At 43.7% G+C, this 24,027-nt stretch overlaps 1 protein-coding gene across 1 annotated transcript in view; it reads left to right on the top strand.

Annotated features, from left to right (window-relative positions):
- Positions 1–17,312, top strand: part of LOC139249601 (P2Y purinoceptor 3-like) — a 64,098-nt gene extending 46,786 nt beyond the window's left edge. The window contains exon 8 of the mRNA XM_070872533.1: positions 17,100–17,312. Within this exon, the coding sequence (XP_070728634.1) occupies positions 17,100–17,312 (213 nt within the window). The remainder of the gene's footprint in view (positions 1–17,099) is intronic.
- Positions 17,313–24,027: the final 6,715 nt, after the last annotated feature.

Here is a 24,027-nt window from a genome sequence, read left to right as displayed (position 1 = left end):
TAGATGGCCAACTCCTGCTCCTAATTCTTACGTTCTCAGGTTCTAACCTGTTCGAGTCCTGTGATGAAGCAACGGAGTTGGTTGATGAGGTTGGTAGTGCGGTTGATTTTTGTGCTTGGACTTTCAAAAGGCGTTGGACAATGTAGCACATAATTGACTTGTTGACAAAAATTGAAGTCATAATTTAATTCGTATTGATGTCCGAAAATGGAGGCTTATGATGAATGTTAGTTGCACATATCAGTGAAGAACGAATTTGAATAAAAATTATGAACGGTTTTGATCAAGTATATATGAAAACAATTGTCTCCAGTGGCAGTTTCCTCTGTAACGGTGCACACATACTTAATGTAATTTGTACAAGAACCAGAGGCTACGTGAGGAAAAATAAATACCTAGAGATTTATCATAAGCTGAACAGAGTGCCGGAAATGATGATGGAAGGATTCTCAGCAACAACTTAAAAAGAGAGTTCGCTAATACTTGAAAAATATAATTTTGACGGGCTTTGGGGAAGTAGCAAAGGAATGAGACGAACTGTTTATCTCATTCAAAGAATTGGCACCAGCACAATGGGCCGAATTACCTCCTTCTCTGCTGTATAATTCTGGGGTTCTATCGTCGGATGATATTTTTGCCATTGCTGGTAGCGAGGTCCAGTTTAGATTGTACATTTTTCAAATGCGTCACTAATAAATCGGACAATGACGCAAATTCACCTGAACCTTCCATATGGCCTTTCGCATCAGTTATCACAATCAGTTAGGTAAGGGTTATTTCCTTCAAGAGAAATTTGAATCAAACAGAAAGTTATAACTTGTTCTTATTATTTCTACTCGTTAAATTGCAATGTACCGTGCACTATATCCAATCCCTACAATAAGTATTCATGTTCGAAATTCATAATAACATTGAAAATTTGAATTGAAACAAAACATTCGGAGGTTATCAGCAATTATCTGTGAGAAATTCATCCAGTACTTTCACCGCAAACCTTACTTCCCTTTCTGAAGCCGGATTCTTATATTTTGCTGCAATCTCCAAATCACGCAGCTCAGACCAGTACCGTTCTCCCATAATGCATCAGATCATTCCAAGTGTCTGTCAGGTGTGGAATGCAACTCCCAGAGAGCAGCAGGGTATTAGTGCAAGTCAGTACGTTTAACTCTCAAATTCAGTAATACAGTATTTCTGCGCCATGTGTATAGGCTAGTGCTGAATCACCCGACTGGAAAATCGGTAGCAAACAAAGAGAATGCAGTTACCCAATAAGCTTAAATGTTCTGGCCTACGTCACTTGTAAATTTTCATTTCACGTTTTGAATTTATCGATATTATGAATGAACTCCTTGTTAAAGTGAAGAATTTGAGCCATTTGCGCGTTATCTTTTTAACAGTAAAACTGATATTACATCACCCGGAGTTAACCTTTTCTCTAACGAGAGAAAGCAACATTTGCTATCATTTCTTCTAAAATGGAATTTTGGGTTCCTAAATTCTCTCCTGCTGAGCAGTATAACTTACATAGCGCAGACATGTGATTGCTTTGATTTTATTACCAGAACTCTCCACGCAATCCAAATAATGTAAGCTCAACACTTCCTGTGATAAATACAAAATTTAATTTAAACTCTATCCCTCTAATATTCGAGGGGAGATTCTTGAACCGAGGGCAGATCGTGAACTGGAAGAGGGTGGGAACACGTGGTATGGAATCGGCAGTAAGTGAGATCCGATAGAAACAAAGGGAACCAGGAAAGGCGGGGAGGTCATGGTGAGAAGGAACGCGGGAAGAGTCGCAGAAATGAAAAGACGGAGGAAGATTCACTAGAATTAATAAAATATCTACCATATTTTGTTTTCAGCTTTTAAATACCATTCGGTGAATTATTTTAACAAACAAACGCAGAACTTATATTTATACGTCGTCTTTAACTCAGGGAAATATCTCAATACCCTTCAAAGGAGCATTATGGGATTTAAAAAAATATCAGCGATACTCACAAGGAAAATTTAAGACAGGTCACCAAAACTTGGTGAAAGTGCTAGGTGTTAAGAGCGTCTTGAACGAGAAAAGAGAGGCAGAAAGGCAGAGAGGTTTTGGCCGGGAGCTTCAGAGATTGGGCCTCAGCAAGAGAAGGCACAGAACCCAATGATTGAGTGATCATAATCATGATGCTTGAGACGTCAGAATTAGAAGAGCGCAGACATGTCTGCGGCCAATGGGGCTGGAAAGATTACAAAGCCAGGCAGGGCGAGGCGGTGGAAGGATTTGAAAACAACGACGAGAACTTTGAAAACGATGCTTTGCTTCAAAAGTAGCCAATGTAGGTCAGCGAGCACAGGGGTGGTGGGTAATTGGAACTTGGTGCGAGTTAGAACACGGGCAGACATGTTTTTGCATCACCTCTCGTTTGCTTAGAGTAAAATGTGGGAGGCCCCCCAGGAATGCTTTGGATTCGTCAAGTCTCGAGGTAAGAAAGGCATGGATGCGAGTTAACATTGAATGTGATAATGTCGTTAAAGGACGAGATTCGATCCGTTTCAAAGGGGAATTGCTTGACAAAGTTAAAATGCATTTTGCTTAATCTTATTTTGTTGATTATAGGCTAAAAATGGAAGAAATGCCCTAACCTGAGCATGAAATATATCATATATGGGTGGAGTGATTTGGATGTGAGGTCTCATTCAGGCCTCTCAGGCAAGAGGTGAAATACCTGAAAATTGTCGTTGTGGACAGAAACAGAGATAGTTCTCCATATGGTGTCGAATTATCAGGGTAGATTGGTTCAAAATTCTGAGGGTTTTGAGTAACTAAAAAAGCATAATTTCCGCAGGCGGGAGGGGTAGTGATCAGAGGATACATATTTAATGTAATTGAGGCGAAGAGGAGATTTGTTGATACATAGTGAGCTGTTCTGATCTGGAATGCATTGCCTGAAAGGCTCGTGGAAGCAGATTGGTTAATTAAAAAATTAGATCTTGCACAGATACACTCCTTTCACGATCCCCAGATGTCCAACATCGCTTCATAGCCAATAAGCTACGTTTCAAGTGCAGATACCATTGTCATTTAGGAAACATCGCAGTAAATTTGTGCACAGCAAGGTTTCACAAAAATAGATAATCTGCTTAATCATGTTGTTTGAGGGATGAATATATTCATGGAGACTGGCGAACTCCTCTGATCTTCTTCGAACTCGTGCTGCGAGATCTTTTATGTCCATTTGAGAGAGCATACGTGCCACGTTTCCATCCGAAAGACGGCATCTCAGACAGTACCGCATTGAAGTGTCAACATAGATTTTATGTTCAGGTCTCTGGGGTGGTAATTTAACCCACTAATTTATGCTTCAGATGCGAGAGTTATATCACAGAGCTACTGCTGACAGCTTTGTAAAAATAGTCATGTTCAAAAGGGAATTGGATATACATTTGAATAGCATTGATTTGCTCGGCTGTGGGCAAAGCGCAGGGGAGTTGGACTAATTGTATTGCTATTTCGAACAGCTTGCAGTGTCACGACTATCCACACAGTCTCCTGAAGTGCTATCTAATTCAGTGATTCCCTGCTACTTGCACTGTCCGTAATCTTTCACCGATTAATCTCAATGGACTGAAAGTTGATGAAGATCTCCCATAATATTCCTACAATCAACACGCTGTGGGTGTGAGGTTCTGGCCGTGGTGCAGATTTGGGAGATCCCAGCGCTGGAATCGACAAGCAGACAGTAGTTAAGAAATGTTAGAAGGTGTGGAATTAAAATGTATTTGTCCATCTGAAAAATAATAGGAGGTCGTAAGTCGGGAGTAACATTAAGTTTTGTAAAAGGCTTTTTAATTATCCAACGAATGGAGCAGGTAGATTGTAACGAATATCAAAAGCAATTTTCTCAGTATTCGGAATGCACACAAGTGACCCATTGTGGAGTGTATGTATGAGCGAAAGTGATCAAGGGAGGTTTCAATTGTAGTTACAGTGTTCAATCAAATACAATGGGAATCTGGAATCCAGGGAAACAACCCCCCGACATAATGGACTGGGGACTGACAGGAGTGACGGGTTACTGACACTTATGCAAGTTTCCTAAATTATGGAAGATCTCTGAGGAGGCGACAGTGACTGAAATAATCCCAGTTTTTAACATAAGGCCCGGAGAGATCTAGTGTGTGAGCACTTGGGAAAGGAGCAATGTAAATGTGAAGTATATTGGTTTGGCGACGGTGTTTCACCTTGAATTAATCTGCTGGAGTTTCTGAAACACATCCCTCTCCTGGAGGGCTGGGAAAATGCAAGTGGAATGAACTAGTCGGATGGCAGCGAAGCAGATGACAAGGTTATACATCTACAAACGGTGTGAATTATGGGACCGTCTGGGAGATCAGGCTCTGCACAAATAACTAAATACAAAATGAAAGTAGGTTATCGACAAACGTTGAAATGCAAGGGACGGGTGACTATTGAAAATCTGGGATCTCCATTACTATCTGTTCATTGTTAATATTTTCTTCGAGATGACCTGGAAGAGGGGACAGAGTGTAGTGTAACAAAATTTGCAAATGACACTAACATTAGTGGGAAAGCGGGTTGTGTCGAGGCCACAGAGAGGCTGCAAAGAGATTTGGATAGGTTAAGCGAATGGATGAGAGGATAGTCCTCTGAGGAGAGATTGTGCAGATTGTGCATATACACCCAAGAGTTTAAAAGCTTGAGAGTTGCTTTCATTGAAAATATAAGCTTTTGAGGCGGGATGATAGGGTCGATGCTGAAAAGTTGTTTCGTATACCTGTAGATTCTCTAACTGAGGGCATTGACTCAGGATAAGGGGGCGGCCATTTGACACTAAAATGAGGAGGAATTTCTTCACTCAGAGAATTGTCAATAATTGGAATTCTCTACAGCTCTCGATGCTGCATAGTTGAATATATTCAAGGCTGAGGCAACAACCTGACATCGTTCCACTCACAGAATCATATATTTCAGTCAATGCCATAGAGATCTCGATCACATTACCTCGATGTTTACTGTCCCGCAGGCAAGACAAACCAACAAGGTATGGCGGGACACGGCTATAGTCAGGGGTGAGTAGCTTTCGGTGTCCTCAAAATGGAATCTGGACCCCATGAATTATTATGCCTTCAGGTCAAGCAATGGCAAGGAAACATCCTGCAGATTACCACCATCTTAGAAATGTGGTACCTAAAACGATGAAGCATTTACAAACATCCATAACCCGAGGTGGCGAGTGGATTATCCATCGAGCCAACTGCTGAGGTCCCACGATCAGAGAAGCCAGACTTGAGACAATTCAATGCAATCCATGTGATATCAAAAAATGACCGAGCACACTGCCTACAGCACATGCTGTGGGCAGTGACAAAATGTCTGATTTGTGCTGTGGTATGTTGATCCAGAACTGGCTGCGCCACGAGCCAAGCTGTACCCGCACAGCTACAACACAGTCATCTATCCTACAATGTGGAGAACTGCCGAGGTATATCCTGTCCACAGAAAGCAGGACAAATCCAAAACTTCGAAATACTGCTCCATCTGTCCACTCTCAACCATTAGTAAAGTGATGGCAGATGTTGAAGACAATGCCATCAAGCGGCATTGAGCCAAAATCAAAATCAAAAGTTTTAACATGCGGCACTTCGTCACGAATATTTTGCTCACCGATGCCCAGTTTGGATTGCGCCAGGCTACAGCCTTGGTCCAAACGTCGTAAAAAGAGCGCAATTTCAGAAGAAAGGTAAGAGTGACGGCCCTTGACATTAAGGCAGCAAATCATCGAGTATTGCAATAAGGTGCCCGCGTAAAAGTGAAGTCAACGAGACTCAGGTTAATACTCTCCACTGGATGGAGTCATCCCTGCAAGAAAAGAAGATGGTTGTGATGGATACAGGTCAATATTCCCAGCACCAGGACATATGTGCAGGAGTTCTTCAGGGCCGTGTGCAAGGCCTAACCATCTTCAGCTGCTTCGTCAATGAGCTTCCCTCCATCATCAGGTCAGAACTGGAGATGTTTTCTGAAGAATGCAATGTTCAGTGGCATTCGCAACACCTCAGCTGAGAGAGCAGTCCAAGCCAGCATGCAGCACCTGGATGACATTCAGTCATGGGCTGATAAGTGGCAAGTTCCATTCTCTCCACACCTGTGCCAGTCAATCCAAACCTATAACAAGCTAGATTCTAAAGCCGACATTCGATATTCAATCACATTATTATCATCAAATCCCCTACAATCCTCGAGATCAACGTAGACCAGAAACATAACAAGACCAGCCACAAAAATATTGTGGCACCAAGAAAAGGTCAGAGGCTGCAGATTCTGCGATGTGTGTCTGAACTCCTGACTCTGCAAAAACTTTCCACCGTATATTGAGTCCAACTCAGGATTATGATGGAGTACTGTACAATTGCCTGATGAGAGCAGCTCCAAGAAAACGCAAGAAGCTCGACACGATCCAGGACAAAGCAACCCATCCAGCAGTTTAAACATTCACTTCCTCAACCAGTGACGTGCAGGAGCTGCAGAGTGCACCATCGACAAGATGTATTGCAACAACTCGAACGGCTTCTTCCCAAACCCGTGAGCTCCACCGCCTCGAAGAACAAGGGCAGCAGGCAAAAGAGAACATCATTACCTGCAAGTAGATTGATGTTCCTTCATCGTCGCTGGGACAAAAACCTGGAACTCCCTCCCAAACCGAATTCTGGTAGCCACTTCATCACACAGACTGCAACATTTCAAGAAGACGTCTCACTTCCATTTTCACAAAGGCAATCACGGATGTATAATAAATTCTGGCATTGCCGTTGATGCCCAAATCCCATGAATGAATAATTTTTAAAAATTATCTTATTGAATAGCAGAGCACGCACCAAGGGCCACATAGACTACACCTGCCCCTAATTATTAATTCTTACTGCAAGACTGACTGTCCTGGAGGATTTAAGACACTAGGACTTGGTCAAGGCCATGGTCAAGTCGTGTATTGCAAGGATAGCTGCCTTCACTATTCCTGTGGGAAGTCGGTCAGAACCAGTACTCGAGACAGTTTGTAAAGAATGCTCTGACACTTTCCAATAATACATTCAAAAATTTTGCACATCCGGATAAGTTTGAGGTGATGCATTATGGGAGTTCTAACAATGCAAGTCAATACACATTAAATGGTACGAAACTCAAAACTGCAGACGTAAAACCGGATCTTTGATTGCAGGTCCACAGATCCGTTAAGGTAGCAGGCCAGGCAGATATGTTTGTTAAGAAGACATGAATAATACTTGTCTTTATTAGTCGAGGCATGGAATACAAGAGCATGGAATACAAAAGCATGGACGTTATGATTGAACTTTATAAAATACTGTTTAAGCCGCACTGGAGTACTGCTTGCAGTTCTGGTCGCCACATTACAGGAGATTTATGATTGCAGTCGAATAGGTGAAGAGGAGATTTACAAGAATATTGCCTGGACTAGACAATTTTGGTTATGAGAAAAGATTGGAGATCATAGATCTGTTTAAGTTGGAACAGATGAGGCTGAGGGTAGAACTATTTCAGTTGTACAAAATTAAGAGTGGCCTGGATAGAATGGATAGGAAGGAATTTTTTCCTTTGGCAGAGTGGTCAACAGCCAGCTTGCATAGATTTAAATAAATTTCGGGGAGAGTTAGTTTGGATATGAGGGGAAATATATTTTACCAGAATGTGGCTGGGTTCTGAAACTCATTTACTAATAGGGTTCTGGAGGCTGATATCCTCACCACATTTAAAAAAACATTGGAAGTATATTTGAAGTGCCTTAATCGACAGGGATAGGGACCAATAGCTGGAAAGTGGGATTTGGCTGGAGAGCGCTTTTACGGCCTGTCTGGACACCATTGGCCGAAATGGTCTCCTTCCATGCTGTAAATTTCTAGGATTTCATGATTCCATGATCGGAGTGCTGCTACAGTAATGGAGGATTGCAAATATTGCACCGAGAACGAAAAATGGGGGAGAGATAACCCAGCAAACTAAAGTCCTGTCAGCGTAATTTCGTGTGGAAACGTTTAGAGACAAAAATCAGACAGAAACGTTCGTAGCTCTTGGATCATGTGCGTTGTTGAATGAAAACCAGCACGACTTTGTTAATGGGAAATCTTGGCTGACGTGAAAGAGGGGAAAGAGTGTAGTGCAACAAAAGTTGCAGATGATACAAAGATGAGTGGTAAACCGGGTTTGTATATTGGACACAGGGAGGCTTCAAAGAGATTTAGAAAGGTTCAGATTTGGCAGATGGAATAATATGTCGGAAAATGTGAGGTCATCCACCTTGGAAAAAAGATACAGTAAAAGTGAATATTATTTGAATGGGGAGAAATTACAACATGCTGCAGTGCAGAGGGACCTGGGCGTCCTTGTGCACCAATCCCAAAAAGTTAGGTTGCAGGTGCAACAGGGAATCAGGAAGGCGAATGGAATGTTGGCCTTCATTGTGAGAGGGATGGAGTACAAAAGCAGGGAGGTCCTGCTGCTACTGTTCAGGGTATTGGTGGGGCCGCACCTGGAGTACTGCGTGCAGTTTTGGTCACCTTAGATAAGGAAGGATACACTAGCTTTGGCGGGGTTACAGAGACGATTCGCTAGGCTGATGCTGGAGGTGAGGGGATTAACTTATGATGATAGATTGAGTAGACTGGGTCTTTATTCGTTGGAGTTCAGAAGGATGAGGGGTGATTTTATCGAAATATTTGAAATAATGAAAGGTATAGACAAGATAGAGGCAGAGAGGTTGTTTCCACTGGTGTTGAGCCTAGAATTAGGGGGCACAGCCTCAAAATACGGGGGAGCCAATTTAAAACCGAGTTGAGAAGGAATTTCTTCCTCCAGAGCATTGCAAATCTGTAGAATTCTCTGCCCAGGGAAGCAGTTGGGGCTAGCTCATTGAATGTATTCAAATCACAGATAGGTATATTTTTAACCAATAAGGGAATTAAGGGTTATGGATAGTGAGCGGGTAAGTGGAGCTGAGTCCATGGCCAGAGCCACATGATCTTGTTGAGTGGCAGAACATGCTCGAGGGGCTAGATGGCCAACTCCTGCTCCTAATTCTTACGTTCTCAGGTTCTAACCTGTTCGAGTCCTGTGATGAAGCAACGGAGTTGGTTGATGAGGTTGGTAGTGCGGTTGATTTTTGTGCTTGGACTTTCAAAAGGCGTTGGACAATGTAGCACATAATTGACTTGTTGACAAAAATTGAAGTCTTAATTTAATTCGTATTGATGTCCGAAAATGGAGGCTTATGATGAATGTTAGTTGCACATATCAGTGAAGAACGAATTTGAATAAAAATTATGAACGGTTTTGATCAAGTATATATGAAAACAATTGTCTCCAGTGGCAGTTTCCTCTGTAACGGTGCACACATACTTAATGTAATTTGTACAAGAACCAGAGGCTACGTGAGGAAAAATAAATACCTAGAGATTTATCATAAGCTGAACAGAGTGCCGGAAATGATGATGGAAGAATTCTCAGCAACAACTTAAAAAGAGAGTTCGCTAATACTTGAAAAATATAATTTTGACGGGCTTTGGGGAAGTAGCAAAGGAATGAGACGAACTGTTTATCTCATTCAAAGAATTGGCACCAGCACAATGGGCCGAATTACCTCCTTCTCTGCTGTATAATTCTGGGGTTCTATCGTCGGATGATATTTTTGCCATTGCTGGTAGCGAGGTCCAGTTTAGATTGTACATTTTTCAAATGCGTCACTAATAAATCGGACAATGACGCAAATTCACCTGAACCTTCCATATGGCCTTTCGCATCAGTTATCACAATCAGTTAGGTAAGGGTTATTTCCTTCAAGAGAAATTTGAATCAAACAGAAAGTTATAACTTGTTCTTATTATTTCTACTCGTTAAATTGCAATGTACCGTGCACTATATCCAATCCCTACAATAAGTATTCAGGTTCGAAATTCATAATAACATTGAAAATTTGAATTGAAACAAAACATTCGGAGGTTATCAGCAATTATCTGTGAGAAATTCATCCAGTACTTTCACCGCAAACCTTACTTCCCTTTCTGAAGCCGGATTCTTATATTTTGCTGCAATCTCCAAATCACGCAGCTCAGACCAGTACCGTTCTCCCATAATGCATCAGATCATTCCAAGTGTCTGTCAGGTGTGGAATGCAACTCCCAGAGAGCAGCAGGGTATTAGTGCAAGTCAGTACGTTTAACTCTCAAATTCAGTAATACAGTATTTCTGCGCCATGTGTATAGGCTAGTGCTGAATCACCCGACTGGAAAATCGGTAGCAAACAAAGAGAATGCAGTTACCCAATAAGCTTAAATGTTCTGGCCTACGTCACTTGTAAATTTTCATTTCACGTTTTGAATTTATCGATATTATGAATGAACTCCTTGTTAAAGTGAAGAATTTGAGCCATTTGCGCGTTATCTTTTTAACAGTAAAACTGATATTACATCACCCGGAGTTAACCTTTTCTCTAACGAGAGAAAGCAACATTTGCTATCATTTCTTCTAAAATGGAATTTTGGGTTCCTAAATTCTCTCCTGCTGAGCAGTATAACTTACATAGCGCAGACATGTGATTGCTTTGATTTTATTACCAGAACTCTCCACGCAATCCAAATAATGTAAGCTCAACACTTCCTGTGATAAATACAAAATTTAATTTAAACTCTATCCCTCTAATATTCGAGGGGAGATTCTTGAACCGAGGGCAGATCGTGAACTGGAAGAGGGTGGGAACACGTGGTATGGAATCGGCAGTAAGTGAGATCCGATAGAAACAAAGGGAACCAGGAAAGGCGGGGAGGTCATGGTGAGAAGGAACGCGGGAAGAGTCGCAGAAATGAAAAGACGGAGGAAGATTCACTAGAATTAATAAAATATCTACCATATTTTGTTTTCAGCTTTTAAATACCATTCGGTGAATTATTTTAACAAACAAACGCAGAACTTATATTTATACGTCGTCTTTAACTCAGGGAAATATCTCAATACCCTTCAAAGGAGCATTATGGGATTTAAAAAAATATCAGCGATACTCACAAGGAAAATTTAAGACAGGTCACCAAAACTTGGTGAAAGTGCTAGGTGTTAAGAGCGTCTTGAACGAGAAAAGAGAGGCAGAAAGGCAGAGAGGTTTTGGCCGGGAGCTTCAGAGATTGGGCCTCAGCAAGAGAAGGCACAGAACCCAATGATTGAGTGATCATAATCATGATGCTTGAGACGTCAGAATTAGAAGAGCGCAGACATGTCTGCGGCCAATGGGGCTGGAAAGATTACAAAGCCAGGCAGGGCGAGGCGGTGGAAGGATTTGAAAACAACGACGAGAAGTTTGAAAACGATGCTTTGCTTCAAAATTAGCCAATGTAGGTCAGCGAGCACAGGGGTGGTGGGTAATTGGAACTTGGTGCGAGTTAGAACACGGGCAGACATGTTTTTGCATCACCTCTCGTTTGCTTAGAGTAAAATGTGGGAGGCCCCCCAGGAATGCTTTGGATTCGTCAAGTCTCGAGGTAAGAAAGGCATGGATGCGAGTTAACATTGAATGTGATAATGTCGTTAAAGGACGAGATTCGATCCGTTTCAAAGGGGAATTGCTTGACAAAGTTAAAATGCATTTTGCTTAATCTTATTTTGTTGATTATAGGCTAAAAATGGAAGAAATGCCCTAACCTGAGCATGAAATATATCATATATGGGTGGAGTGATTTGGATGTGAGGTCTCATTCAGGCCTCTCAGGCAAGAGGTGAAATACCTGAAAATTGTCGTTGTGGACAGAAACAGAGATAGTTCTCCATATGGTGTCGAATTATCAGGGTAGATTGGTTCAAAATTCTGAGGGTTTTGAGTAACTAAAAAAGCATAATTTCCGCAGGCGGGAGGGGTAGTGATCAGAGGACACATATTTAATGTAATTGAGGCGAAGAGGAGATTTGTTGATACATAGTGAGCTGTTCTGATCTGGAATGCATTGCCTGAAAGGCTCGTGGAAGCAGATTGGTTAATTAAAAAATTAGATCTTGCACAGATACACTCCTTTCACGATCCCCAGATGTCCAACATCGCTTCATAGCCAATAAGCTACGTTTCAAGTGCAGATACCATTGTCATTTAGGAAACATCGCAGTAAATTTGTGCACAGCAAGGTTTCACAAAAATAGATAATCTGCTTAATCATGTTGTTTGAGGGATGAATATATTCATGGAGACTGGCGAACTCCTCTGATCTTCTTCGAACTCGTGCTGCGAGATCTTTTATGTCCATTTGAGAGAGCATACGTGCCACGTTTCCATCCGAAAGACGGCATCTCAGACAGTACCGCATTGAAGTGTCAACATAGATTTTATGTTCAGGTCTCTGGGGTGGTAATTTAACCCACTAATTTATGCTTCAGATGCGAGAGTTATATCACAGAGCTACTGCTGACAGCTTTGTAAAAATAGTCATGTTCAAAAGGGAATTGGATATACATTTGAATAGCATTGATTTGCTCGGCTGTGGGCAAAGCGCAGGGGAGTTGGACTAATTGTATTGCTATTTCGAACAGCTTGCAGTGTCACGACTATCCACACAGTCTCCTGAAGTGCTATCTAATTCAGTGATTCCCTGCTACTTGCACTGTCCGTAATCTTTCACCGATTAATCTCAATGGACTGAAAGTTGAGGAAGATCTCCCATAATATTCCTACAATCAACACGCTGTGGGTGTGAGGTTCTGGCCGTGGTGCAGATTTGGGAGATCCCAGCGCTGGAATCGACAAGCAGACAGTAGTTAAGAAATGTTAGAAGGTGTGGAATTAAAATGTATTTGTCCATCTGAAAAATAATAGGAGGTCGTAAGTCGGGAGTAACATTAAGTTTTGTAAAAGGCTTTTTAATTATCCAACGAATGGAGCAGGTAGATTGTAACGAATATCAAAAGCAATTTTCTCAGTATTCGGAATGCACACAAGTGACCCATTGTGGAGTGTATGTATGAGCGAAAGTGATCAAGGGAGGTTTCAATTGTAGTTACAGTGTTCAATCAAATACAATGGGAATCTGGAATCCAGGGAAACAACCCCCCGACATAATGGACTGGGGACTGACAGGAGTGACGGGTTACTGACACTTATGCAAGTTTCCTAAATTATGGAAGATCTCTGAGGAGGCGACAGTGACTGAAATAATCCCAGTTTTTAACATAAGGCCCGGAGAGATCTAGTGTGTGAGCACTTGGGAAAGGAGCAATGTAAATGTGAAGTATATTGGTTTGGCGACGGTGTTTCACCTTGAATTAATCTGCTGGAGTTTCTGAAACACATCCCTCTCCTGGAGGGCTGGGAAAATGCAAGTGGAATGAACTAGTCGGATGGCAGCGAAGCAGATGACAAGGTTATACATCTACAAACGGTGTGAATTATGGGACCGTCTGGGAGATCAGGCTCTGCACAAATAACTAAATACAAAATGAAAGTAGGTTATCGACAAACGTTGAAATGCAAGGGACGGGTGACTATTGAAAATCTGGGATCTCCATTACTATCTGTTCATTGTTAATATTTTCTTCGAGATGACCTGGAAGAGGGGACAGAGTGTAGTGTAACAAAATTTGCAAATGACACTAACATTAGTGGGAAAGCGGGTTGTGTCGAGGCCACAGAGAGGCTGCAAAGAGATTTGGATAGGTTAAGCGAATGGGCTAATGATTAGGCAGATGGAATACAATATCGGAACGTGTGAAGTCATCCACCTTGGGAAACAAAACAGTAGAAGGGAATATTATTTAAATGGGGAGAAATTACAACATGCTGAGGTGCAAAGGGACCTGGGGGTCCTTTTGCACCAATCCCCAAAAGTTAGTTTGCAGGTGCAGCAGGTAATCAGGAAGGCGAATATAATGGTGGCCTTCATTGCGGGAGCGATGGAGTACAAAAGCAGGGAGGTCCTGCTGCAACTATATATGGTATTGGTAAGACCGCACCTGGAGTACTGCGTGCAGTTTTGGTCACCTTACTTTAGGAAGGATATACTGGCTTTGGTTGGGGTACATAGCCGATTCACTAGGCTGATTCCGGACATGAGGGGGTTACCTTACGATGATTGATTGCGTAGACTGGGTCTTTACTCGTTGCAGTTCAGAAGGATGAGGGGTGATCTTATGGAAACATTTAAAATCATGAAAGTGATCGACAAGTTAGAGGCAGAGAGGTTGTTTCCACTGGTAGCGGAGACTAGGACTAGGGGGCACCGCCTCAAAATACGGGGGAGCCAATTTAAAACCGAGTTGAGAAGGAATTTCTTCTCCCAGAGGGTTGAGAATCTGGGGAATTATCTGCCCAGGGAAGCAGTTGAGGCTAGCTCATTGAATGTATTCAAGTCACAGATAGATATATTTTTAACCAATAAGGAAATTAAGGGTTACGGGGAGAGGGCGGGTAAGTGGAGCTGCGTCCATGGCCAATCATCCATGATCTTATTAAATGGCGGAGCAGGGTCGAGGGGCTAGATGTCCGACTCCTGTTCCTAATTATTTTGTTCTTATGCTCTTCTGTTTAATAGATTCTCAACGGGGATGAAGTTATCTTAGAAACTAATAGAAATTAAAATGATACCAACTTAAAAAAAACACGACAAAAACTTAGATACTGGGTGGGAGGAGGTCAAATTGATTCAGGGATAAAAAATTATCCACACTGTCTTCCTTTCTCTCTCATTCCTCTTTTTCCTTCCTCTGCTTCAAATAATCATCTAATTTTCTTTAAAATATTTCCTTTGACAAATTTTCCATGCGCCAGCAACCACTTCTGCTAAATCCTCTGCTTATTGGTTTTATGCTGAATTTGAGGCGATCTGGGACCCAAGAGGTGACAGTCACATCGATGAACCGAGTTCCGACTGTTTGCTCCATTTGAACACTGATGACGGTAACAGAGCTTGCTCTATTTGTCAATTGGGAATGGTATCCAATTGAGAGACCTGTGCCTGTATTATTCACACGAAACCTAAAGGAAATTTACCAATATCGACGATCGGAAAAACTTTGATTGTTTCGGCACCGAAAAAAACTGTATTAATGATTTTTAAGTGGGGCGACCGATCCCAGTATCTGCAGTGTAAGGCGGATTCCGCTGTTGTCCACATGTCTGGCTCTACTGCTGAATCTCATTATTGTTATCCTTGATCCCTGAACGTGAACTGTGCTAAATCTGCAGGACTAGATTATGTTTAATCACCGAAACAAGGGTGAACAATTAAAGCAATGCATAAATCAAACACATATTACAAAATCGATTAAATGTTATCACAAGATCTCATCAATTTTTTCAATGAGTGGAAACGGAGGTTAAATTGAGCTTAGTTACGAGACAAGTTTATTTTGAAAATAATCTTTTACTCTCTTATTCTAACTAATCTCAGAATGATTGTGCAGGGAGATTTCACCACAGTCTTCAACTCTATTCTCAATTTTCTCTGGGTTGCTCCATCGATAAATAGGGTTTGAATGCAACTCAAAAACTTTAACATTGTTCCTATTTCTGTGGCGAAATATCCAGGTTCTTTGCGATCACCTCGGTAATAATTCATGCTTGCCAGCCTGGATTTACCAAGCTCACGGCAGCTGTCAGCCACATCAATATAAAACTGCCCGATATAGCGAAAAGTAAAATGATGTACTTCCTTCGGCTCTCCTTCTCTGTATCATTGTAATTGTCAGTAATGTGACAACGTAGTTCCCTACGTGATCTACTTGTCACTAAAATACATTCTGACTGTCAAATAATTTAAAAGCGCAATTCAAGTAAAAGGAAGTCAAACGCCCCAGGCGCTGTGAAACCAGACATACGCACCTGGAAATGAAGCTAAAAACGCCGCAGTTATCTGGTAGCCCCACTTCACCTGGTTAATTATTTGTTCAGGTTCAAATGCAAAAAAAGGAGGGATGCTCTCTGAAAGGATGAGGACAGTGGAAGCTCTTATAACTGCGGTGGCAGATCTCTCGGTGCAATACTTTGTTTTAAATTTCTGGCAGCAGATAACCACAAATCGGTCAAATGTGAAGGAGACGTTGAACCAAACCGACAAATCGATGTTGAAAGCAGTCATATATAGAACGAGCTTACACACGGGAGTGTGGGACAATGAAAGTGGAAAGTGATTACTGAAAATATGGTACACCATTACATTGATGATCATAACCAATAGATCCACTGATGCCTTGGCGAACATGTAGACAGAGATACACTTGGAAAGGCCACAGTTTCCTCGGGATAAAATAACAATTGTCACCAAGTTCGTTGTAAGAAAAAGAATGCAGAGAAATAATTTTGGAGTGTCTGATTGAAATATATGTGGAGATATTGTTGAGCACATTTTAGTTCATTCGGTGTTATTGTCAGCATGAAGCAGTATGGAACATGATTCGTAATGGACCTCTTAACTCAAAACCGAACCACATATATAAATGTACTGCTGCAGTGCTCACGGTCAACAAAACATTCCATAAATCAGCTAAAATCCTTGTGCTGTAACTTCAGAGAATATTTTAACTTCATTAAAGTTATCGGCTTAAGCCGAATGCACAATGTGTGGACAGGCGGTTCAATGAGATGATTCCTGTCTCTACCGACCCTTTAACGCTGCCATTTAGAAAACAGGTATTCTTATCCAACATGTGGTAAGAATAGGGAGTCAGTGCTCTTAGATCAAGAACAAACAGGTTAACATGGCTCACCTGCTACATCGACAGCTGCGAGAGTCGGGTAATTTATCCGCAGCATCGATGGTTGACCCATTTTCGGTGAGAATGTATGTACTCTGTCGGATCTGAAAGATTCTGACAGGCACACATCTGAGGCTGTGGGAGGAAATCTTTATGTATCCAAACGTCAATCCTCCAAAGAGTCAATCAGGTGAACTCACAATTAGCATTAGTTACTGTCACTTCACAAATAGAGTGAGATAAGTTGTTTTCGTCTGATTCTTCAGATTAAATGAATAAGTGAAAGTGTTATTGGAAAGATTGAAAAAAACGTGCTCAAATAAAACCTTCTTTACAATTATAAACTACAATCTCCCAGAGTGCTGCTGAGCCTGTTACTGCAGCAGCAATGAAGGCAGCACGCATAGCCCAACACGTCTTGAACCTATTCCTGACTCAGTCTGTTTGCTCAAAACCCTCCAGAACAGCTGGAGAACCAAAATTGTTTGCTGCTGGCGATGACCGCAGTGTTATGACCTTGAAGATAACCATTAAACTCATAATAAAGGGTGAGACTGAATACTGTGTGTAATGAGCAAGTGTGAACTTAGCTTCTTTAATAAGATTCCAGAGCGCAAGTACCTCGTGGGTATACTGTGCTCCCAAGGGATGCTGGGATCACTTGGGACTCCAACAAGTGTGCCCTCTGGTGGTCAGGAGTCATGCACGTTACAAAGGTTTAAATAGATAACATCACTTTCCTGTGGTCAAAAGTAGTTACTGACAAGGTGAGATGATCTGGGGCTTCACCCTCCCTTGTCGATCATCGGTAAAAAATGCAGGTGTGGGTGGGTTGGTCAGTTCTTCACTGAGCTGTTGGGCAGCCGGCCTTGCAGGTTGGTGGGGATGATGAGTTCGGTTTCGTGGTCAACAATGATGTCAGTTGCCACTTGTGTGTGAGTCGGAGTGTCAAAGTTGGTGGTATCTTCTTTAAGTTGTGCGTAAATGTTGGTGAATCTCAATTTGATTTGGTCCAAATGTTTTCGGTGCGTTTATCCATTGACCTGACACACCCTAGACCCCTCTTTGGCTGTGATCGTGCCAGCAAACCATTTGGGAACATGATCATAGAAACTTAGAAATATGGAAAATAGGTGCAGGAGTAGGCCATATGGCCCTTCGAGACTGCACCACCATTCAACAACATGATGGCTGATCATTCACCTCAGTACCCCTTTCCTGCTTTCTCTCCATACCACTTGATCTCTTTAGCCATAAGGGTCATATCTAACTCCCTCTTGAATATATCAAATTAATTGGCATCAACCACTCTCTGCAGTAGAGAATTACACAAGTTAACGATTATCTGAGTGAAGAAGTTCCTCCTCGTCTCAGTCTTAAATGGCTTAGCCCTGAGCCTTACACTGTGTCCCCTGGTTCTGGACATCCCCAACATCGGGAACAATTTTTCTGCATCTAACCTATCCAGTCCCGTCAGAATTATCTATGTTTCTATGAGATCCACTTTCATCCTTCTAAATTCCAGTGAGTACAGGTCCAAACGATCCTATTTCTCCTCATATCTCATTCCTGCCTCCCGGGAATCAGCCTGGTGAACTTTAGCTGCACTCCCACAATATCAAGTACATCCTTCCTCAGGTTAGCAGACCAGAATTGAACATAACATTCCAGTTGAGGCCTCACCAAGGCCCTGTACATCTGCAGCAAACTCTCCCTGCTCCTATACTAAATTCCCATCGCTATGAAGGCCAACGTACCTTTGCCTTCTTCACCGCCTGCTGCACCTGCATGCCAACTTTCAATAAGTGATCAACCATGACACCCAGGTCTCGTTGCACCTCCCCTTTTCCTAATCTGCTGCCATTCAGATAACATTCCGCCTTCATGTATTTGCCACCAAAATGGATAACCTCACATTTATCCACATTATACTGCATCTGCCATGCATTTGCCGACTCACCTCACATGTCCAAGTCACCCTGCAGCCTCCTGGCATCCTCATCGCAGCTCACACCGCCAGCCAGATAAGTGTCAGCTGTAAACTTGGAGATATTGCACTCAATTCGTTCATGTAAATCATTGATGTACAATGTAAATATCTGGGCATAATTGACCATAAACACAGTATCATTGATCTCAATATCACGTGACAAATTTGCACGGTCATGGCACACATTTTGTTGATGCCGCTTGCCGTCCATGTGATCATGGAGATTAGTGTGAACAAGAAAGAGCCTTGTTTTAAGTGCCCTTTTCTTGAGCAGCTCAGCTGCGGGAACCCAGGTGAGTGAGTGGGGATTGGTGCAGTAGCTGAGCAGCACGCGGGACAGCCGATTCTGCAGTGAGCCTTCTGATACTCGTTTCAAGCTTTTTTTTACGGTCTGAACTGCCCGTTCTGACTGGCCGTTGGATGCGGGCCTGAACGGGGCAGATGTGACGTGTTGGATCCTTTTGCTTGTCATGAATTCCCTGAAATCAGCACTGGTGAAGCATAGCCCAATGTCGCTGGCTAGGACATCAGGCAAGCTGTGCGTGGCAAACATAGCTCGTAGGCTTTCAATGTTGGCAGTGGACGTGCTCACAGACAATATTGCATGTCAATCCATTTTAAGTAAGCGTCCACGACAACCAAACACATTTTGTGTAGAAATGGGCCCGCATAGTCTACATGGATTTTCGTCCTTTGTTTTGGAGGGCCACGACCACAAACTTAGCGATGCCTCTCTGCTTGCATTGCTTAGCTGAGAGCAAGTATTGCACTGGCGCATGCATGATTCTAAATCTGAGTCGACGCCAGGCCACCATACATGGGATGTGTCGATGGCTTTCATCATTACGATGCCTGGGTGGGTGCTGTGTAGTTCACATGTGAATGTGTCTCTGCCTTTCTTCGGCAAGATCACACGATTGCGCCACAATAGATAGTCTGCCTGCAGGGACGTCTCGTATTTGCGCTGTGGAACAGCTTACACCCGTCCGCAGCCTGGAACCAGCACCCAGACTCCACCCGGACCCGATCACACCACGGGCCACCTCTTCCACATCCTGGGAGTCGGGGGGACCGAATAGCTGGATGCTGCTGGGGAGCGGTCTGGACATCGCCGGAGGCCTTATATGGGCTGGGAAATGACCAAAGACCTGCTTCTCCTGGGCCAACAAAAACAAAAATTCAACATTTTCTGTACCAGCCGCTTCGGTCCCTGGCCAAATAGACGCCGTACTGGTCACTTCTGACCCTGGTCGAAGGCACCCCGTACTGGCTACTTCTGACCCTGGCCGAAGGGATCCCACACCGTCCGTTTCTATCCCGAAGTGAAAGGAATCTGCACCGGCCCGGGCCAAAAGGGCTCTGCACTGGATTCGGGGGACGTGCAATTAGCCGAGTGGGCCTCTGAGGCCGGCGTTCAATCTGATGGAGATACTCCGAAGCCGGCGCTGACCCGGCTGAAGGGACCGAAGCGTGGCGTCATCTTATATTCCCAAACAATGTGTCATTAATTCTTAAAATTTTATCCTACTTTTAAACTTATTAAACAATTGGGAGAACTTTTAAAACTTACATTTTAGGACCTCAATCTAAATATTTTTAAAAATCCATTATTCAACTACATATTTGACTTTTAACAACTTTCAGAAACTTTTTAAATCGGGGAAACTTTTAAAATCCATTATTAATTTACATCTTAGATTTTTAACAATTCTTAGAAACGGTTTAAAACTTCTTAACACCTTTTATAAAATTTTGAAATAAATTGGAAACCTTCATCAACTCTTAACTTTTAAAATAAATTTGAAAGTCACCTCCTCATGCCTGCCCCCCAATCAAGCCTCGTGCCATCTATCAACAATAGAGCTACCTGCGCCGAGATTAAGCCGCCGTAGGCAATTAGGTTTATCGAGCTGTGCCGGGTCTCCACTTGTCTTGGACCCCCTTGACACTGGACCAAGACCTTGTTCAGCTAAACCCGTGTGCTTGCCGGTGTGCAGCGGCCACCCCACATTCAAATAACTCAAGCACAGGCATCTTCCACTTCGTCAGTATGAAGTTAGGGACTTGGAGCATCAGGGCCCTCATGGACAATCCCAACAGCAACAGGCCGGAACACCGCTCTGTCACAGTTGCTCGGGAACTCAGACGTTTTGACATTGACATCGCCGCTCTAAGCGAGACCCGCCGGCCAGGGGAAGGCCAGTTGAAAGAAAATGGTGGAGGTTACACCTTCTTGTCAAAAAGGAAACGAGAGGCAGAACGCCGCCTTCATGGAGTCGGCTTTGCCGTCAAGAATGAGCTGGTCGATAGCCTCAAAGACTCGCCCTGCGGGGTTACGGACTCGCCGTATCAGCCTATCCCAGAACCAATATGCCACTGTCATCAGTGCGTTCGCCCCTACACTCGATGCAACGGATGAGGCTAAAGACGAATTTTATTCCCACCTCGAGATATACTTGTCCTGCGTCCCCACGGGTGACAAATTGATCCTCCTGGGTGATTTTAATGGCAGGGTTGAGAATGACACAACCCTATGGGGAGGCGTGATTGGCAGAGAGGGGGTAGGGAAAGCCAACTCCAGCGGTACCCTACTCATGACAAAAAGTCTAGAACATGAACTCCTCATCACCAAAACCGTGTTCTGCCGGAGGCACAAACACAAGGCATCGTGGCAACAACCTCGTTACAAACACTAGCACCTGCTTGACTATGTCATCGTCAGAGTAAGGATGTGCGCCACACACGCGCCATGACAGGAGCTGACGACAGCTGGACAGACCACCGACTAATCCAATCTATCATCAAAGCAGAGGGGACATCAGAAGCAGCTGCACAAAAAAGTTAATGCCGGGGCACTTGGAGACCCAGCTCAGACAGCGCTTTCCAGCCAGTGCCTCACAGCCAATTTGGTGTGCAATGATGACCCTGAGATGCTGAATCCCCATAGCTCTTAGTCTGCCCTCCAGGCCGCTATAACCATTGCCTGTGAAGAGACACTTGGTTACTCAACCAGAAACCACCAGGAGTGGTTTGATGTAAATCATCAGGAGATCAAAGAACTAATATATCAAAAGCGCAAAGCATTTCTGAGCCTCAAGCAACAGCCCAACTCGGGAGCAGCAAAACAACATTACAGACGGCTCAAGGCTCAGATCCAACTAAAAACTCGGGACCTAAAGAAGAGGTGGTGGATGGAGAAAGCACAGGTGATACAACAACTGATCAACAGCCATGATATGCGAGGATTCTTCGCTGCAGTCAAGGCCACCTGCGGTACAAACTCCCAAGGCCCCAACCCACTCCTGGCCAAGAACGGGGACACATTCATCTCGGACACCGAGGCTGTCAGCGCCCGATGGAAGTAGCACTTTGAAGATCTCATACATCGAGACTCTAGCTTTGACTCGAGTGTGCTCGATTCCATCCCACAGCATGCGTCCCATCACCAATTCACTGAAACTCCAAAGTTGCACAAGGTAGGCAAAGTCATAAAACAGCTTAAGAATAACACAGCTACCGTTGCAGATGGAATACGTGCTGAGGTGCAAAAATATGGCATAGAGACGCTGTTAGCGCGGACTCATGGCCTCATCTCTCTTACCTGGAAGAAGGAGATCATGCCGGGAGATCTCGGAGACGCAGTGATTGTGACCATTTTTAACAAGGGGGACAAGTCCGACTGCGGCAACTACAGGTGAAGCTCCCTGCTTTCAGTCACTGGGAAATTTGTCGATCGAGTTCTCTTCAATCATCTTCTCCCTTTTGGCGCGTTGCTCCTCCCTGTATCACAATGCCGATTTCGTCCCCTACACGACACAATAGACATTGTCTTTGCAGCGGGTCAGTTGCAGGAAAAATGAAGGGAGCAGCGCCAGCCCTTATACATGGGCTTTTTTGAACTTACAAAGTCCTTTGACCCCCTCAACCTGAGTGTCTATGGAGCGTCCTCCTCCGTTTCGGATGCCACCAAAAATTTGTCAACATCCTTCGCCTGCTTCACGATGACATGCAGGCCGTGGTCCTTACCAGCAGATCCATTACAGACCCAATCCACGTCCGAACAGCGCTCAAACAGGGCTGCTTTATTGCTCCAACACTCTTCTCAATCCTCCTCGCCACCATGCTCCACCTCACAATCAACAAGCTCCCCGGTGGAGTTGACCTAAACGACACAAACAGTGTGAAGTTGTTTCACCTACGCCGCGTCCCAGCCAGGTCCAAGATCACCGCAAACTTATATTGAGCTGCAGTATGAGGACGACATATGCGTTTGTGCACATTCAGAGGCTGAACTCCAGGATATAGCGAATGTATTCACTGAGGCATGTAAAAGAATGTGCCTTACGTTTAACATCCGTAGGACAAAGGTCCTCCACCAGTCTGTCCCTGCTGCACAGATCTGACCTCCAGTCATCAAGATCGACGGCGCGGCCCTGGGCAATGTGGACCATTTTCCATATCTCGGGATCCTCTTATCAACAAAGGCACACATTGATGCGGAGATTCAGTATCGCCTGCAGTACGTCAGCGCAGCCTTCGGCTGTTTGAAAAAAGAGTATTTGAAGAACAGACCCTCAAATCTAACACCAAATTCATGTTCTGCAGCGCTGTATGGATCTGAGACATGGACAATGTATAGAAGGCACCTCAAGTCGCTGGAGATATATCACCAATGATGTCCCCGCAAGATCCTGCAAATCCCCAGGGAGGACACGCACACCAATAGCAGTGTCCTCGACCAGGCTAACATCCCCAGTATTGAAGCACCGACCACACTAGATCTGCTTCGCTGGGCAGGCAACACAGAATGCATGCCAGATATGAGACAAATGCTTTATGTGCAGCTCCTTCATGGTAATGAGGCAAAGGAGGATAGCGGAAACGTTATAAGTACACCCTCAGAGCTACCCTTGTAATGTACGGCACACCTGGGAGACCCTCGCCAAAGACCGACCTTGGAGGAGGAAGTCCATCTGGGAAGCGGTGAGAACTTCGAGTCTCAATGCAAAGAGCATGAAAAGGCCAAGCGCAGGCAGTGGTAGGAGTGCGCGGCGAACCGGCCCCACTGACCCCTTCCCTCGATGAATGTCTGTCCCACCTGCAACAGGGTTTGTGGCTCTTATAACGGACTGTTCAGCCATCAAACAATTCACTTTGGGAGTGGAAGCAAGTCTTCCTCGATTCCGAGTGACTACCTATGATGATGATGATGCAACTGCTTCATCGCTTCAAGCATCCCCACTGGTACACTGGACAAGCTCCCATGGAGGACACAGTTTTTTTTGCCAAGGACAGT

Source organism: Pristiophorus japonicus, unplaced genomic scaffold, assembly GCF_044704955.1.
Source record: "Pristiophorus japonicus isolate sPriJap1 unplaced genomic scaffold, sPriJap1.hap1 HAP1_SCAFFOLD_33, whole genome shotgun sequence".
Taxonomy (NCBI): domain Eukaryota; kingdom Metazoa; phylum Chordata; class Chondrichthyes; family Pristiophoridae; genus Pristiophorus; species Pristiophorus japonicus.
Note: the sequence above shows the minus strand (reverse complement) of the source record. Positions and strands in the feature narration are given on the sequence as shown.